The sequence below is a fragment of the Balaenoptera ricei genome, chromosome 7 (genome assembly GCF_028023285.1).
Source record: "Balaenoptera ricei isolate mBalRic1 chromosome 7, mBalRic1.hap2, whole genome shotgun sequence".
Lineage (NCBI taxonomy): Eukaryota > Metazoa > Chordata > Mammalia > Artiodactyla > Balaenopteridae > Balaenoptera > Balaenoptera ricei.
Genome location: NC_082645.1, coordinates 74117711 through 74135171, shown reverse-complemented (window position 1 = coordinate 74135171; position 17461 = coordinate 74117711). Strand labels below are relative to the sequence as shown.

Below are 17461 nucleotides of genomic sequence, written 5' to 3'. Positions count from 1 at the left end.
GGCTCAAACCCGTGTCCCCTGCATTGGCAGGCGGATTCTTAACCACTGCGCCACCAGGGAATTCCCTCTTAACTGTTTTTTACTCAGCTTGCAGTTCGTGTGTGTGTGTGTGTGTGTGTGTGTGTGTGTGTGTGTGTGTATGTGTATCACAGTTCAGTCCCATGAGTTTATTAGACAAAGCATCCGTGGCTAACCTGAGAGACCTATACTTGGAAGGTATAATGTGGATTCAGATACTGGCTGTAGAAAGTACATGAGTTTTTAATATAAATGGTAACGTACATGGAACAAAGTAATACTTATGGCTTATGATTTTTGGTGGGTATACAGCAAAATTCACAACTGAAATGAACACATTTAAAATTGATACTTTCTGTGGTACCTTGGTGGTACTTTAGAATAAGATGTTTTTCTACCATAATTTATGTGCAAGTGAAATAGCACCTTTCAGCGCTTGTCATTAGACCTCTCCTACCTTCAGCACATACCTACCTGATTAAAATTTTCTTAGAGTATGTAATAACTAATGAAAACTGAATAGAAGTTGAATAGCTGAGTAAACACTGATTTTGCCCAAGTGTATGTCCATTACGTTTAAGGATCACGTGTGTAGGTAACAGATGATATTGCTATTAGGAGCCTATCATTAGGAACCCAATTTTTAAGTAACTCTAAGTTATTAGGGCAAGTTACCCCTTGCCCCAGCAATCTAATCATAGCCCTTAAAGGTTATTACCTTAGGGAATTGTCAGTTAGTGTAGATATCAGCTATCCAAAGTAGCAGTAACTATGAACTATCTAAACGAATGTAGATGTGTGGCTTATCAATCAATGATGCTTTTTTTGTTTTTTTAAGGTCCGAACATTTTTTTTTCCCCCTAATTATACCTATGTTCTACCTGATTGACTTTCCTAGGCCATTTCCAGATTGTGTGACGACGAATACAAAGACGTGTGTAGAGCTGCTATGAGAAGGTCTTTCAGCGCTGATCATTTCATTGGTATTCGGTGCTCCAATGCCATCCTCTCTTAAGGGAGAAGTGAGGGGTTGTAACATCATAAACCCCTCGAAACAAGGACTGGAGAAATACCACCTCTCCTGCTCAGAAACCAGCAAAGTTAGTATTTTCACCTTAAAGAAAGACATTGAATTCAAGAGACTCATGGACAAGCGAAGATTATGCTCATAGGAAAGAACGGGACCTCGTCAATGTAACACGCTCTTCTGTCCTTTTTATTGTAAACAGAGTTACAAAAACCACTCCAAAGCTAAAAGCTCCCAATCCATGCACAGATATCTGCTCCCAATCCACGCACAGATATCTTATAGCTGTGAACTATGTGAGGTTTTTTAATTAATAGCTTAAATTTTTAGACTTTAAAGACAGTAACTATATAACTTCTAAGTTTTTCTTGCCTCACTGTCCCATAATGCTGCATATTCCTTTAGAATCAGTGCAGTATTACCATCAAAAAATGGGACTCCAAAAAAAAAAAAGAAAAAAAGAAAAAAAAACAAAAAAAAAAAAACAAAAAAAAAACCAAAAAAAGAAAAAAAACAAAAAAAACAAAAAAAAGAAAAAAAAACAAAAAAATACAAAAAAACAAAAAAAACAAAAAACAAAAAAAAAAGAAAAAAAAACAAAAAAAAACAAAAAAAAAACATGGGACTCCTAACAACTCATAAAGCCAAACTTCGGAACAGACTGTCGTAGCATCGTTAGGTTTTGCAGGGTTCTTCCTCCCTACTATATCATTGAAGCTGCTAGTCATTATTGGCAATCAATTTAAACCAAAAAGCTGCTGAATAACACATGTCATCCAAATTCTTTGCAGGCAGTACTTATTAGCATATTAGCATGTTTGCGATCATAAACAGAGAAAGAAAAAAAAAAAAACAAAAAAAACAAAAAAAAACAAAAAAGAAAAAAAAAAAAACAAAAAACAAAAAACAAAAAAAAAAAACATGGGACTCCTAACAACTCATAAAGCCAAACTTCGGAACAGACTGTCGTAGCATCGTTAGGTTTTGCAGGGTTCTTCCTCCCTACTATATCATTGAAGCTGCTAGTCATTATTGGCAATCAATTTAAACCAAAAAGCTGCTGAATAACACATGTCATCCAAATTCTTTGCAGGCAGTACTTATTAGCATATTAGCATGTTTGCGATCATAAACAGAGAAAGAAAAAAAAAAAAAGAAAAAAAAACAAAAAAAAACAAAAAAGAAAAAAAAAAAACAAAAAACAAAAAACAAAAAAAAAAAACATGGGACTCCTAACAACTCATAAAGCCAAACTTCGGAACAGACTGTCGTAGCATCGTTAGGTTTTGCAGGGTTCTTCCTCCCTACTATATCATTGAAGCTGCTAGCCATTATTGGCAATCAATTTAAACCAAAAAGCTGCTGAATAACACATGTCATCCAAATTCTTTGCAGGCAGTACTTATTAGCATATTAGCATGTTTGCGATCATAAACAGAGAAAGAAAAAAAAAACAAAAAAAAAACAAAAAAAAAAATGGGACTCCTAACAACTCATAAAGCCAAACTTCGGAACAGACTGTCGTAGCATCGTTAGGTTTTGCAGGGTTCTTCCTCCCTACTATATCATTGAAGCTGCTAGTCATTATTGGCAATCAATTTAAACCAAAAAGCTGCTGAATAGCACATGTCATCCAAATTCTTTGCAGGCAGTACTTATTAGCATATTAGCATGTTTGCGATTATAAACAGAGAAAGAAAAAAAAAACAAAAAAAAAACATGGGACTCCTAACAACTCATAAAGCCAAACTTCGGAACAGACTGTCGTAGCATCGTTAGGTTTTGCAGGGTTCTTCCTCCCTACTATATCATTGAAGCTGCTAGTCATTATTGGCAATCAATTTAAACCAAAAAGCTGCTGAATAACACATGTCATCCAAATTCTTTGCAGGCAGTACTTATTAGCATATTAGCATGTTTGCGATCAAAAACAGAGAAAGTAGGTTATTTCCTTCTGTTGGGTCCGTGCTGCATTTCTTGTTAACTATAATGGTGCTTCTGATTTTGTGATGATTTTCCTCTTTGTTATATACTTGTATTAAAGGATATTTTCATAATTCCAGCCAACATGGTGGTCCAGTAATTAACAAGCCGGTGATGAAATAGAAGGTGTCCGAAAAGTCTTACAACAATTTTAAGCTTTAATATAGTGTGCTTAGATACTCCAGAACGCTGTCGCAGAAGTATAAATGCTAGACTGGCAAAACATCACTTGAAACTTTAATCGAATTTCTTCTAAACTCATTTACTTTTGTACATTTTAAACATTAAGCTTTTATTTTTTTATTTTTTATTTTTTTAAATTAATTAATTTATTTAATGGCGTGTTGGGTCGTTTCTGTGTGAGGGCTTTCTCTAGTTGTGGCAAGCGGGGGCCACTCTTCATCGCGGTGCGCGGGCCTCTCACTGTCGCAGGCTCTCTTGTTGGGGACACAGGTTCGAGCCCTGGCTTGGGAAGGCCCGTGAGCCACAATTACTGAGCCTGCGCGTCTGGAGCCTGTGCTCCGCAACAAGAGAGGCCGCGATAATGAGAGGCCCGCACACCGCGATGAAGAGTGGCCCCCACTTGCCACAACTAGAGAAAGCCCTCGCACAGAAACGAAGACCCAACACAGCCATAAATAAATAAATACATAAATTTTAAAAAATAAAAAATAAAACAATAAACGCTTAACGTTTAAAATTTACAAAACTAAATGAGTTTAGAAGAAATTCGATTAAACTTTCAAATGATGTTTTGTAAGTTTGTGGCATTTATACTTCTACAAGTATCAAAGCTTAAAATTGCACTAAGACTTGAGGGGATACCTCCCCTCCTCTTTTTAAAATAGTCCTTTGCAAGGCTGGGCTGCTTACCTGCTTGATCACCTAAGTTTCTTTTTTCTAGATTTGGTAAAGGAATTATGAACAACAGTGTTAATTCACATGTAATAAATTGAAAGGAACTGGACCCTAATAGTAGGGACAGGAGAGTAAGTGATACGAAACAGCTTTTCTATCCTGTGTGTTAACCTGGCTGTAGGTGTCTCACTTCAAGTTCTATTTAAGAGGAAACATATAAACCTTAGGAACCCTTACCTCAGGCTTTAAAAGGCAGGGAGGTCCAGTAATCAGTCTTTTTGGAGATTGGTAACGATGTCACCTAAACTTGAAATATTAAAAAAAAAAAAAAAAAAAGTGTTCTCAACTATGTGAAATCTTTCTCCTCCTACCTTCTCAAATGTAATCCTAGGAATTTTGCCTGCAAACAAAGCATTTCTGGGCCAGAAGTACTTTCTCTCTTTATAGCAAGGCTTCACGTTATACTGAGTGCTGCAGGTTCCATCATTTTTAAGGGACAGAGACATAAATGATAAATTACGGTATATAAAATACTACAATCTACCACCTCAAAAAATATTGTTTATGGAGTTTGGAGCGTGGAAATTCAAGTACTGATTGCAGTTTTATTTTGAAAAGAATGCTACAACTTATGTGGTTTTTCTTCCTCATGTTTATATTAAAAGAAAAGCTAATAAACTCTGTTTTAATTAAAATATATGGCTACTGTGTTTGTAACACTTCTCACTATTCACATAACATTACAACTCTGCCTAACTCAAATGTTTTCAGTCAGCTCTGATAGTCGGGCCTTAAAGCATTTTCAAACTAACCATTCATAAGTTGTTTTGACCCCTGCCTTTAGTTAAGATGTAGACATTTATTTCTTCAGCTTACGCTCTTTTCAACCTGAAGATAATCTAGTACACTTAAAATCACTGGCTACAGTGCTCAGTGGCATAATGCATTAGATGGCATTTTTGAATTGTTTGTTACGGTGCCAAGATGGAAATGCACATTGAAAGATAAAAGTAGGTAAATACACAGAGAAAGGAATTACAGGAATACTGTAGAATCAGAACTTGTTGTTTGAGGGTTTCAAGCAATTGAACAGGAAAGAAAATGGAAGAACAGGAAGCAGTAGAATTGTGGTTGCTGTTAAGAGGGTGACTTTTAAACAAGCCACGTAATTTGACTTTAACATGCTATTTCACTTAACATTCAGTTGGAAATATACCAGATCTCTAAAGTTTCTTTTAGACCCTAGCCACTGCACTTGAGCAATATTCCATCAGTCCTGATAGTATTGCCGTAGTATTTCATCCACCTTAGTTACCTTCCTGAGGTCACATCTTTAACTTTGTTCTTGTTAAGTTGCTGATGAGGAGAAATGATCTGATTTAGTACAGAAGGGAAAAAAAATCTATCACAAGTCACTGTTTATATCAATAGTTTGCACCGCGTAGTAATATGCCAGTTACTAAGCAGAAATGCTGACATATCTCGAGTGGTCGAAGGTTTAAAAAAAAAAAATTGGGGGTAGGAACATTGGGCATGACTGTAGCTTCAAGAACAAGTTGGTAGAATAAGGGGAATCGCTAAAAATTGCTTTTCCCCTTCAGCTTTAATTCTAGAGGCAATACAGCCATTTTAATAAATGGGAAATTGAGGCAACTTAAGGTAAAAATTTAAACATCACAAAGTAGGTTCTCCAACAAATATGGGGCATGGAAACTAGTTATTAAGAGGGTGGCAACTATGGCATTTTTTTCCAGATTTTTATACCGAGGAAGGGTTTGTTCCCTAAAGTAGTAAGACTATAAAAGAATATCTGACTACCTGAACTCAAATTTTACTTTTTCGCTTTTTAAAAAAAATTATTTTTCTCTATTGGAATACTGACATCTGTGCAATTTTAACTCTGGTATACCGTGAACTGAACTTTATTCTTTACAAGGAAAAGACAAAAGTTTGAAATGTATGTTTGAACCAAATTAAATTGCCATTTTTGTATGTTAAATTCATGTGGTTGACCCTAAGACAACTTCTTAGGGCCCAGTGTTTCTGGTTAAGAGAAATTTTTTCCACCCTGTATCAGATTCCATCATGACCCTATTCTTTCACATTTACTCCTAATGTACCCTGTATGCCCATTATTGAAATTCAACAGCACTAAATCCTAGTTTTACAACAGGTCAAATTTCATTTCTTAGTTTTCCCATTCTATAAAATATACCATTCCTTGATTTTTGAAAAATGCTGAAGCCAGTATTTACTGGAAAACAATTCACTCTGTATTCAGGTTATGCAATGTTTTTGGAAATGTTTACCTATAGCGTGTAGGTTAGCTAAAATCTTTCATCACCCAAGACTTCTCTCTAACCACATGTAAAATGACTACGACTGTTCCCTCACCCAGAAGCCGCATTCTTGAGTATAGAGCTATTTGGTAAAGCACTTGACAGCTGGTAGGGGCTCTCCCAGGGGTAAGTGCTAATTTCTATGCAGAATCTGTAGATTACACCCAGCATCTATCAAGTTAAGGATTAGATCACCTAAAATCTTAACTGTTAGCCACTCACCAGCCTGGCCAGCCTGACACCGTGCCAGCAAGAATACAAAAGATCTAGGAGCCCTTCAGAGACACCTGGTCCCTTGTACACAGGTGCAATCTGTTTGGCTTCTGAGGCAATTTCCACTAGTCCATTTTAAATGGGTTTGGCAGATGAGATAACATGTACTTCATGTGAAAGAAATGTTATGAATACCAGTTTATGGTTTAGGATCTCTAACATGCAGAAAGAACCAGGAAAGTGAAGTAGTATAGAAATTAAGAGAAATCCAGAGTCAAATGAAGAGGTTAATGTTCTTTAAAAAAAAAAAAAAAAGGAACAGGTTAGGTGATTACTTAACTGCTGTGAGGGCAGCTAAATAATTTGAATGTGATTAGAGAAAGTCAGTGACAGCCTCAGGACCTAAGGTCCTCAAGAATATGTCGATCTCTACTTCAAGACCTCAAATTACTCTGCTAGCTTTTTCTTACAACATCTATTCCTTCATCTTACCGTTCTCAATTCTACTGACCTTTACTTCTAGCTCCCCAGATGGTGGCCCTTTATCTCCTCACTGTGGGAACCGACTCTTCCAAACGCAGGGCATCAGTGTTTTGTCCACCTCCCACTGCCCTCTCTCAACAAGGTCATCTCAGCTTCACCCTTTGACTCTCTGCTCGTGTCCAATGTGGCAGTGCTTGATGTTGGTTACTACTATGAGCCATTTCTAAAACACTATCACCAGGTTCCAGGAAATACAGGATTTATATGGCTCACGGGCTAACTGGCCCCTTGTAATCCCCTTTAATCAACTACTTGAGCCCTCCTGTGTTCCCACAAAGTAGTTGTTCCCAATTTGCTGCACTCACTCCCCTGATCTGCCCACAACCCTAGATGTATCTCCTCAGGCTAGGCAGCAACCCCACCTTCCAAACTCCAAAACTCATTTCATCTGGCATTAGGAATAGATGCCTCACTTCTTAAGGTAACCCCTCTCATCTAAGGGAGAGGATTCCATCCCAACTCTTCAAATCAAATTTCTATATCCAACACCCCCACCACCAGGATGGTGGTGAGGATGGGGCAATTTGACCTTCCTCAGCCCTTGACATGTCCTAGTGTTTCTCAAGATGTGGTCTCCAGACCACCTGCCTCTCATGGGCTGAAAGTCCCTGTAAGAAATGAAGCTTCTCTAAATGCAATGTGGAATCCTAGAACAGATAAAGAACATCAGTGGAAAATCTGGTGAAATCCAAATGAAGTCTGGAGTTAACAGTAGTGCGTTAATGTTGACTTCTTAGTTTAACAAATGTGCTATGATAATATGTTAATATTAGGGCAAAATGGATATATCTTTGCAACTTTTCTGTAAACCTAAAATAATTCTAAAAGTTTACTAAAACAGAACAAAAAGACCTAATTCTTGGATCCCAAATTAATCTCAATTCCTGGAGCTGAAGCCTGGGAATCTACATTTCTAATAGGAACCCCAAATGATTCTTATGCAGACACAAATTTGAAAACTGGTCTTTCAATTCCCTTTCCATTCCATGCCTGAATGGCTGCTTCCTCCTTGTTTTACTTACCTTAACCTGATTGAATCTTTTAGATCCTCTCAACCCTAAAATATAAGTACTATCATTATCCCCCTTTCACAGATGAGAAAGTACTAAGATGCAGTACACAAGTGAAGTACTAAGAGCTTAAGTAATTTGTTCAGGATCAACAGCCCATGAATGATGGAGCTGGGAGTTGAATCCCTAATCAGTCTAGCTCCCAAATCTATGCACAGAACCATTCTACTTCCTCTCATTCTGTTGCACGTAAGAGCTCTGTAACTAAATCACTAAAAGAAGCATTATTACCTATTTCTCCAACTTCCTAAGTCCAACAGTGCCCCCCTTTTCCACTGGGGGGAATGAACAATGAGAAAGCATTGGGAAGATGTGCCAACTAGAGACCTGTATGGGTAAGGCACAGTGGCTCTTGCACCAGGATCCAGCTCAACTGCTGTATTTTCTGTTCTCCCAAATGCCCTAACATGTACCAATCTAATAATGCTCATAGTACTCACTTTGATGCTAAATTAATTATCTCAGGTTTACTAAGCATCTGTCCAGATTGTCAGGGAAGTGCCAACTCTAAATCAATTTACAGTTGGCCCTCCGTATCCACAGGTTCTGCATCAGTGGATTCAACCAACCATGGACTGAAAATATTTAGGGAAAAAAATTTCAGAAAGTTACAGAAAGCAAAACTTGAATTTGCTGCACACCACCAACCATTTGCATTATATTTACAACTACTTACTTAGGATTTGTACTTGGTGTTATAAGTAATCTAGACATGACTTAAAGTATAAAGGAGGGTGCGGGGGAAGATGGGAGGATTGTGCGTAGGTTATATGTAAATACTGCACCGTTTTATATAAGGGACTTGAGCATCCATGGATTTTGGTATGGGGTGGCACGGGGGGGAGGGAGACGACTGGAACCAATTACCCACAAATACAGAGGGAGAACCATATATCCTCTTATCTTATCTGGGTTCCCTGACTTGTATTTAGACCTTAATACAAAGCTGTGGATCTAACTGCTGAATGATGAAGTTTTGGGAGTTTCTGACTGCAAACCAGACACACACAACAACAGCAGCACTTCTAGCCAAATTGCTTCAGTACAGAGTATAGATGGAGGGTTGATAAAATAGAACACAATCTCAGGTAATGTCTCTGTTCTTATGTGTATTTTCCTTCATTTCTTCAAGTGAATCATGAAACAATCACAGGATCAGCAGGAGAAACCTAGGAAGTATATTCAGGTAAAACATGTTTTCATTAGTTCTCCTTCTGGTGATTGGAATTTCTTTGATTTTATTATCAATAAAAACGTTGCCACTTATATTCAAAGTACATCCGAGAAATCTGATCATGAAGTTAGAATGCACATACCTCCTTCAGATACTCTTAGAAAACAGTGTCTCTCCATGAAAGCATGAGAAAAATACTTGTACAGCATCTTATTTGCTTTACCATTGCTTTAATGCACTTTAAAATTTATCTGCAGTAATTGGGAACAAAGAAACAAAAATAGACATTTCTTTGTTTTTCATAAATAACTACTCTCCATATTTGATAAAAATCTCAAAGCATTATTTTAACTTCCCACAAATATAATACATACAATTTTTTTTTCTGAAATAATAAGGTCAGCAAATTAAGTATCTTGACACTAATATAACCACATATAACTGCTATTCTACTGACTTCCAGGAACAAAACAAAAACAGAAAACTTCTTATCAAGGTGCTCTGGGTTTCCTTTTGCTAGTGTTAGGGATCTGGAATTATAATCATCTGCCAGTAATAATTTTATAGATTCTAGTTGATTTCTACAAAGAAAATATCGCTGGCTCTGCTTTGTGAGTTCTGGATTTGACATGACACTGACAATACCGCATGGGACAGGCACTATACACACATGGAAATCAGAAAAAGTACTGAATGCCCTGGACTCGCACTACTGACTCAGGATGTGCCTCACTTGGCTCAGTAATAAATTCACCTGCACCAAACCCATATCAAAAGTCACTAAATCTCTCGTATATATAATATATATTATTTATATACACACCCACAACACATACACACTATACATACAGTTTGTAACAACATGAAGTAATAATGTCTTCAAATGATGTACCACAGACTGAAATAAATCCTGTAATTGTCATCAAGCTGCTAGAAGCTTTTGAGAGTTCTGAGCCAGGTTACTTAGTTACTTTCATCCTGCCTACCCTTCATTCACCCTGCTTTAATGTCTTGGTAGCTTTTTCTTTCAAAACCACCCTCCTCAACCCAGGCGTATTTCTTTCCCAGGATCACTTGATCGGACTTTGGAGGCAAGAAAGGGCATGCAGGGGGAGCAGGAAATCCTCAGCCACTGTACCTCACACCTGCCTAGATTTGTGATGTTCTCTGTCCTGTTGGCCACATTCGGTGTTAGAAAGCAGTTATTCAAAGCTTTGTCCCTCCTACCCCCCTTGGTCTTTCTGTAGAGCACAAAAGTGAAAGAAGCCTCTTTAGCAGGGGTAGCAGTTCATTAAAATATACAACTACATTTCCTAGCTCTGGGGTTCCCATTCTGTACTTGAGACTGCAGGTCACGGATGCTGTTATTAAGGTGCGGTGTGGGATCCATGAGGTTTTCTCCTGGCAGCCGGTGTCAGGATTAGTGCAGCCCTAGCCCAGGAGGCAACGGCCTAATGAATACCAACTTGGAAACAGTGGTGTCTGTCAGCACGTTACTTAAGCTTGTACATTGCTCACAATTACACACAACACACACACAGGCTTATCACTGGAAATGACTACGAGAAAACAAGACAAAGGTTTGCAAGGATAAACCAATAAGGCACCAAGAATACTTATTTTCAGCCAATTTAGACAACTTCAAAGTGTGAGGTTAATAATAGAAATTAAAATGACTTCCTAAGTCTTATCAACTGATTTACTGAGAGGTCACATATTAGTTCCTTCTAAATCTTTACCCCCTAATCTGTGATGGGAGACGTTGCTTACAATTGAACCATGAAAGGGACAGCCCAAAAGCTGTACATGTGAAACTAAACTGGGCCTTAAATCCTCACTAAAATCACAGAGCTGGCTGTGAAGAAGCTGCTAAACCACCCCACAACCTTCCATTTTATAATTGTTTTCATGAGTGTGGATTGTTTGCCTAATAAAAATAAAAATCAGAAGAAAACAGCATATGAGATGGAAATAGGGGGCGACCATAAATAGATGGGCTTCTCTGCCCTGGGTAGCGGGAGGGGTGGCTGAGGTAAGACTTGAGGGAAGCAGGTGGGCTTCATCTTTGAGGGAAGGGAGGGGGAGAGCAGCGGTGAGAACAGAGGCTGAAAACAGAGGCAGCTCTGAGAGTTGGCCTGGACCTAGACCTCCAAATGCATTACCTGTATTGCCTCTCCTTGGCTTAGTATCCTTTGTCTTAACTGTCTTCTTTTTTTTTTTTAAAGTAAATTGGTTGTTCTTTTTAGGTTTGGTATGTTGCCAAAATGAAAAATAGTTGTTTTAACAGGAAGAATTAAATCACTTCAACCACATCATCCCACGACTTTTAGATACATTCTGCATCATCTTTACACTCCTCCACAAAAAAAAAAAAAGGAAGAGGAAAAACCCAAATTAGGCACAATGACCTAAGGCAGCAGAATAATCTATGTACTTTCTGGGAAGACATGTTAACTGAGGGAAGAGGTCAAGGTGATCAGAAAAGTTCCTCATTTGAAAAACAAGAGAGGAACTGGCCCTCAGGCAGGGGATCTATTTCAAGGTTCTAAGAAGCTTCTGAACAAGTAGAGGAATTAGATGTGCAAAAAGTTCTGTAGCTCTGTGTACAAGGTTTTGTCGAATATACTGAAATTTTGATTCAGAGGATGAGTGTGTAAGAGCAGTGCATTTTTATAAACGTGAATAGCTTCTGAAAGTCCATGAAAACTATAACACCAGGCTTCTTTCCACCAGCAAAGTGCTTAAATACACTATGGAAACTATACACTTGTTTACTTAATATCCATAATGTAAAAACTGACCTGGGCTTAAATCTGACTTTTCCAACTTTGGTATAAATGAAGCGCAAATCCCTACACTTGCTGTTTTTCTAGGGAGACATCCTCAAATTTTAATTGTTTTTGCCATTTTAGCTTCTTAAATTTAGTCCCCACTCAGTCCTGGTCACTGGTATTCTGCTGGCCAATGCACTGTCACCCCCTTCCCCAGTAATGGCCTCACACTCTTCTTGAATGAATGGTTAAATAGATTAGGAAAGCAAACGGAATTTTTAACAGTAAAGTATGTATGCGTGGTGTGTGTACGTGTGTATTCATCAATACATAGGCTTTCATATATAAATGAGGGAATGGTTCAACAGATTAGAAAAGCAAACAGAATTCTCTAACAGTAAAGTGTGTGCTCATCACTATATAGGCTTTCTCAGAAGAGGAGGAAGAGAAAAATATATTGAGGTGGGGGGGGGGGAACAGCTTTCCTTTTGCTACACTGATCCATGTTTTAAAAGCTTATGCAAGGGTGTTATGGGTCTCATTTGTTTTCAGAGGCCGCAGAGAGCAGTGTCTCGATGCTTTTGGAATATCTGGCTGTAATCTAGTCCAAAGTCCAGGGACACTTATTTTCCCCCATCGCTGCCAGTGTTTGTTCACAGGACTGCATGGTGCGCGCCCGCCGCCGCGTCCCGCCCGCCGCTCTTCTCCTCCCCTGCAGGGGGATCCGCGCTCCAGCGGACTCCTGGGGGCGGTGGCGGTTCTCCCGGGACGCGCCGGGCTCCGCTCCTCCCCCGCGCTCTAGCACCCTTTGGCCCACCTCCGGCGGGTATTGAACTGCGCGTGGCGGCGGCGGCGGCGGCGGCGGCGGCGGCGGCGGCCGCGCTGGCCGCAGTGGAGTCACGGCCTCGGACTGACTGGCCTCTCCCGCCCAGCCTGGGTCACCTGCTTCTAATGCCCGCCGGGAGGCTCCGCCCCGGCCCCGCCCCTTCGCGCTGGGGCTCGGTTGGTGGGCCGCCCCGCCACGCTCTCCGCGCGTCCCCGCCCACTGCCCCGCGGGCTCAGCCTCTCCCCAGGCGCCCTCCGGCCCCGCCTGGAGCTGGCAGCCGAGGAGCGTGGGCCAATCGCCGGCCGGGAAGCTATGGGGGGCGGGGCGAATGCTAATCACGCCTTCTTGAGATCCGGAGCGGGAAACCCTAGCTAGAAGTCCCTCCTGAGTTCTCTGCTGGCGTCCACTGGTGCGGGGCTCACTCTCCCGTAATGTTCTAGCTTATGAACCCTAGCTTCCAGGGCACCTACCAGCTCTCCTATCTGCAGCTAAGCATCCTTAGAGTCCAGCGCTTGTTTAAAAGAACTGCTCAAAGACTCATTCTTAACCGTGGCACCTGTCTCCTCTCTGCGCTGCCCTCACCAGGTGAGCTCAAATTGAGAGAAGTACAAATGCTTACTGAGCCCCTACTGTGTGTCAGACGGCGCGTTAATCGTTCTCATCTTAATACAGGATGTCTCAGATCCTTACAACAATTCTTATAGGTGAAGAAACAGAGTTTAGAAGCATACCAAGGGAACCGAGCTAATGATAGTTCCCCCAAGAAAGCCACAACCTAGATAATCTTGTTCAGCGCGGTATTCCGACCGCCCAGCAGAGAGTAGGCTCTCAAATGGCAAACCCGGGATTCGAACCGAGATAGTTGGGACGCGACAGCCACAGTTTTTACCACCTCCTCCCCCCTCCCCCCATATGCGACCGGTTATCTCCCAGGCTTTAACCTTTACTTTTGCATTTCGTAACAAAATCTTACTGTTGCGACAAGAAAGTGATTTTCTTTCTGTCTTTGGAAGACTCCAGACATGTTAGTCCTTTATCAGTTTATCGGGTTAAAAATCCAGGCAGTTCGAAGTCGCCCGCAGAGAAAAGCAACCCTGGCTCCGGGCTCTGTGATGGGCAGGGGCCGGCCCCCCCCCCCCCCGCCGGGGGCTACTCGCTGCTTAGCCGCCGGGGATCCGGAGCGCACGGAGCTGCGGGAGGCCGCGCGAAGACCTGCTGGGCGCCTCGACCACTGGGACGCACTGTGGCGCTCTCCAGATGGGTTATTATGCTGCAAGTTTTAAATGTCCTAAAAATGCCTCTTTTCTACATGTTCTAATTAGGTTGGAAGACTGAGGTGTTTAACATTCTTGAAATTCATTCACACGCTTACAAAGAGGGTTTGAATTGTTTCCCGCTCCCCCCACCCCTTCCTTCTACTGGAAGAAGGCGGGAAAAAGGCAGGAGGGCCTGAGTTCTTGAGGGACTCAGGACTGCACTTTAGGGCTGAGTCGTTCTTGTGTCCTGGATCCCACTTCCACAGACTGGGAGACAAAATGCAGAATAGCCCTCTTCCTCCTGCTTATCAACAAGACTTTGTGAGAAATAATGAGGAATACGTGTATTAATCCCAGCCTCAAAGTTAAAAGAAATAAATATAAATCTCTTCACAAACATTAACACCGTTAATAAATATGTTTTAAATGTACTTTACCTCTTTCATTCCCTGGGATTCTACAGGTGCTTATATTTTTTTGGTTTTTTTGGAGCTACTTGGCACTCAGTGTCGGCAAACATCCCAGGGTTGAAAGTAGTGGGAGTTGAAAAGCTATGGAATAGCAATCAAAAAGAAAGGGAAACCCTCAGTGGAAAGTATGCACAGATTGTGAACGTGCCAAGAGAGGCTGCCTCATTCTGTGGCCTGTATGCAACATGTGTATTATTGGGGATGGACAAGTGTTGGCTAATAATAAAAATTATTTGAAGTTGGAGAATGTTAATCACTCATGCTGGAATTTAACCAGGATACATGTGTTATTTCACTTGGTTCTGACTCAAAGGATGTTATCTCCTAGTCTGTAAACCTCTCCCTTCTTAATCAACAGGGAGATGTTATTTTTGCTTGGAGATCTCTAATAAGAGTAGTAATAATAGCGGGAAAACTTGGCCAAAAGAAACGTATTTTGCATTGTATAGCTTTTTGTATCATTTGAATTTTTGCTTTTCTGCATATAGTATTTCACTTTAAAGGCAGTTTAAAATATGCTGTTTAACATGTATTAGGCAGGGTGCTACATAATTCATTTCAGTTAGCTCATTTGATGCTCACAACAATCAGATGGGACTGGCATCATAATGGCTTCCTTGAAGTTACATATTTAGTCCATGGAAAGGACAGAAATCACAATTTTCTTCTGAGTCATAGTTATTGTTTAACAAACTGGAAAACACTGAATTATTTTTAAAGATGCAATTTTTAAGCAACCAGAACATTGCCAGGCATTCTTAGCTATTAATTCACTCATCTATCCTTCCATCTAGCCATCCATCCATCCATCCATCCATCCAAAAACACCAAATTTCTGACTTGAAGACACTACTGTTATATTAAACGTGTTGCTACAAAGTGGAATTCATGAGGTTCAACTTAAATTATTGTCCAAGGTGTACTTATTAATTGATGAAAATACGGAGGATCGTGCCAAACATTCCATCTAGTAAGACTGTGACATTTTGAAAGTTTTGAAGTATTGGTTTTGGATTTTGTAATCAGAGAATAGTTATTGCATTTCGAATCTTACTATACTTGTATTGATTATACATATTGAGACACTTGAGAGTTCAATGCTATAGGAATGACTGGACAGGTAGCCTCTGTATACTCTTCAGTATCTTGATAATCAAGCCTGGAACAGTGTGCTGCCCATAGATGCCTTTGGTAAATATTTGTGAAATAAATGGATGAATAAATGGCAACTGAGATTAACTTTTTAAACTTTAGCAAGTGGCATTGAATCCTTGGATAAAGCTTACCTTATGAGCTATATATATCTCTGAGGTTGACCCTACCCTGTTAAATGCAGCATGAGTCCAAACCTTGGCTCTTCCTTTACTAGCTGCCACTTTGGACAAGTCACACAACAGCTCCAGGTCCTCTTTCCTCATCTGTAAAGTGGAGTTACCCCTCATAGAGTTGTAGTGAGGGGTAAATGAATTTATATGGTGAAGAGCTTAAAACCATGTCTAGCACCTCGTAACTCTATGTAAGTCTGTTATTAGTTTCTACTGGGTTCATGCTATTTTTCTGTTTTCTCACTCTATTTTCTTTTGTGTATCACTTTAATAATGGGAAAAAAGTTACATTTTTTAGATGTACAGGCATACCTCAGAGATATTGTGGGTTTGCTTCCAGACCACTGCAATAAAGGAAATATCACAATAAAGTGAGTCACATGGATTTTTTGGTTTTCCAGTAATGTCTGTAAAACTTATGTTTACACTATTCTTCAGTCTATTAAGTGTGCAAGAGCATTCTGTCTTTAAAAAAAGTACATATTTTAATTTAAAAACACTTTATTTCTAAAAAATGCTAACCATCATCTGACAACTCAGGGTTGTCACAAACCTTCAGTTTGTGAAAAAGCAAAGTCTGCAAAGCGCAATCAAATGAGGTGTGCCTGTACTTTATGTCTGAGCACACTCCCAGCTGTCACCAGCTATCTCTAGCATTTAGATATTAGCTAGATTTTATGCCAAAGCAGGGATCATTTCACTTGCCCTGGATCAAAGTGCGTACACCTGACATCAGCAACCAGCCCGCAAGTGTGCGAGTGTGCACAGGGCTGGCACAGGACAGACACCCACAAGCCAACTTGAAATCCCTCACAGGTATTTCCAGACTAGCTTTTTCCATGTCCTAGAGCATTTCTGATAACTCCTCTTCTCATCAGATCAGACACCTCTAGATGAGAAACCCAGACACTAATCAGAGGATTAACATGATGAGTCATTTATCCAGGTTCATAATAAGAATGCCTTGTTCACATTATAAGTGGAATCATTCAACTGTAATCTTTAGTCCTCTCCCCTCCTCCACTGTGGTGGCGATTATAGAAAAGTAAGAGCTTCTTTCTTCTTTCCCAGAGGCGATGGAAGCGCTAATCTTTCCCACTCTCAGCCATGGCTCTCAGCTGCACATTACAATCACCTGGGGAGCCTTAAGATCTACTGATGCTTGGGCCCTACTGAATCAGAATCTCTGGTTGACGGACCCAGACATTGTTTCTTGGTTTCGTTTTATTTGTTTATTTTTGTTGCCGTTTTGTTTTTAGCTCTCCAGGTGATCCTGATTTTCAGCTAGGGTCGAGAGCCACTGACATAGATGGTTTTGTTATTTCCTCAGCACAGCCCCAAACTTGGGCCTAGCTGGATCTTCTGCAGAAAAGGGTTAATCACATCATGATGTAAAATGGAACACCTCGGGAGAAAGTATAGAGAAGTACGTTCTAGTCTAACTGCATGTGAGTCTGTTTGGGCTGAAGGAAAGTATATGTATATGAAGTAAAAAATATGTAACAGAACTGTGGTACAGGGATGGCACAGTCGACAACAATGGTGGCCGTAACAGTAACTGATGGGTATCGGGCATTTCCCATGTGCG

General features: G+C 40.2%; 1 protein-coding gene across 3 annotated transcripts in view; it reads left to right on the top strand.

The window, feature by feature from the left end:
* Positions 1 to 1413, top strand: part of LOC132368592 (cyclin-Y-like protein 1) — a 33873-nt gene extending 32460 nt beyond the window's left edge. For all 3 annotated transcript variants that reach the window (XM_059927301.1, XM_059927299.1, XM_059927300.1), the window contains one exon: positions 917 to 1413. In XM_059927301.1, the coding sequence (XP_059783284.1) occupies positions 917 to 1033 (117 nt within the window). In that variant the 3' untranslated portion in view covers positions 1034 to 1413. The remainder of the gene's footprint in view (positions 1 to 916) is intronic.
* The last annotated feature ends 16048 nt before the right edge of the window (positions 1414 to 17461 follow it).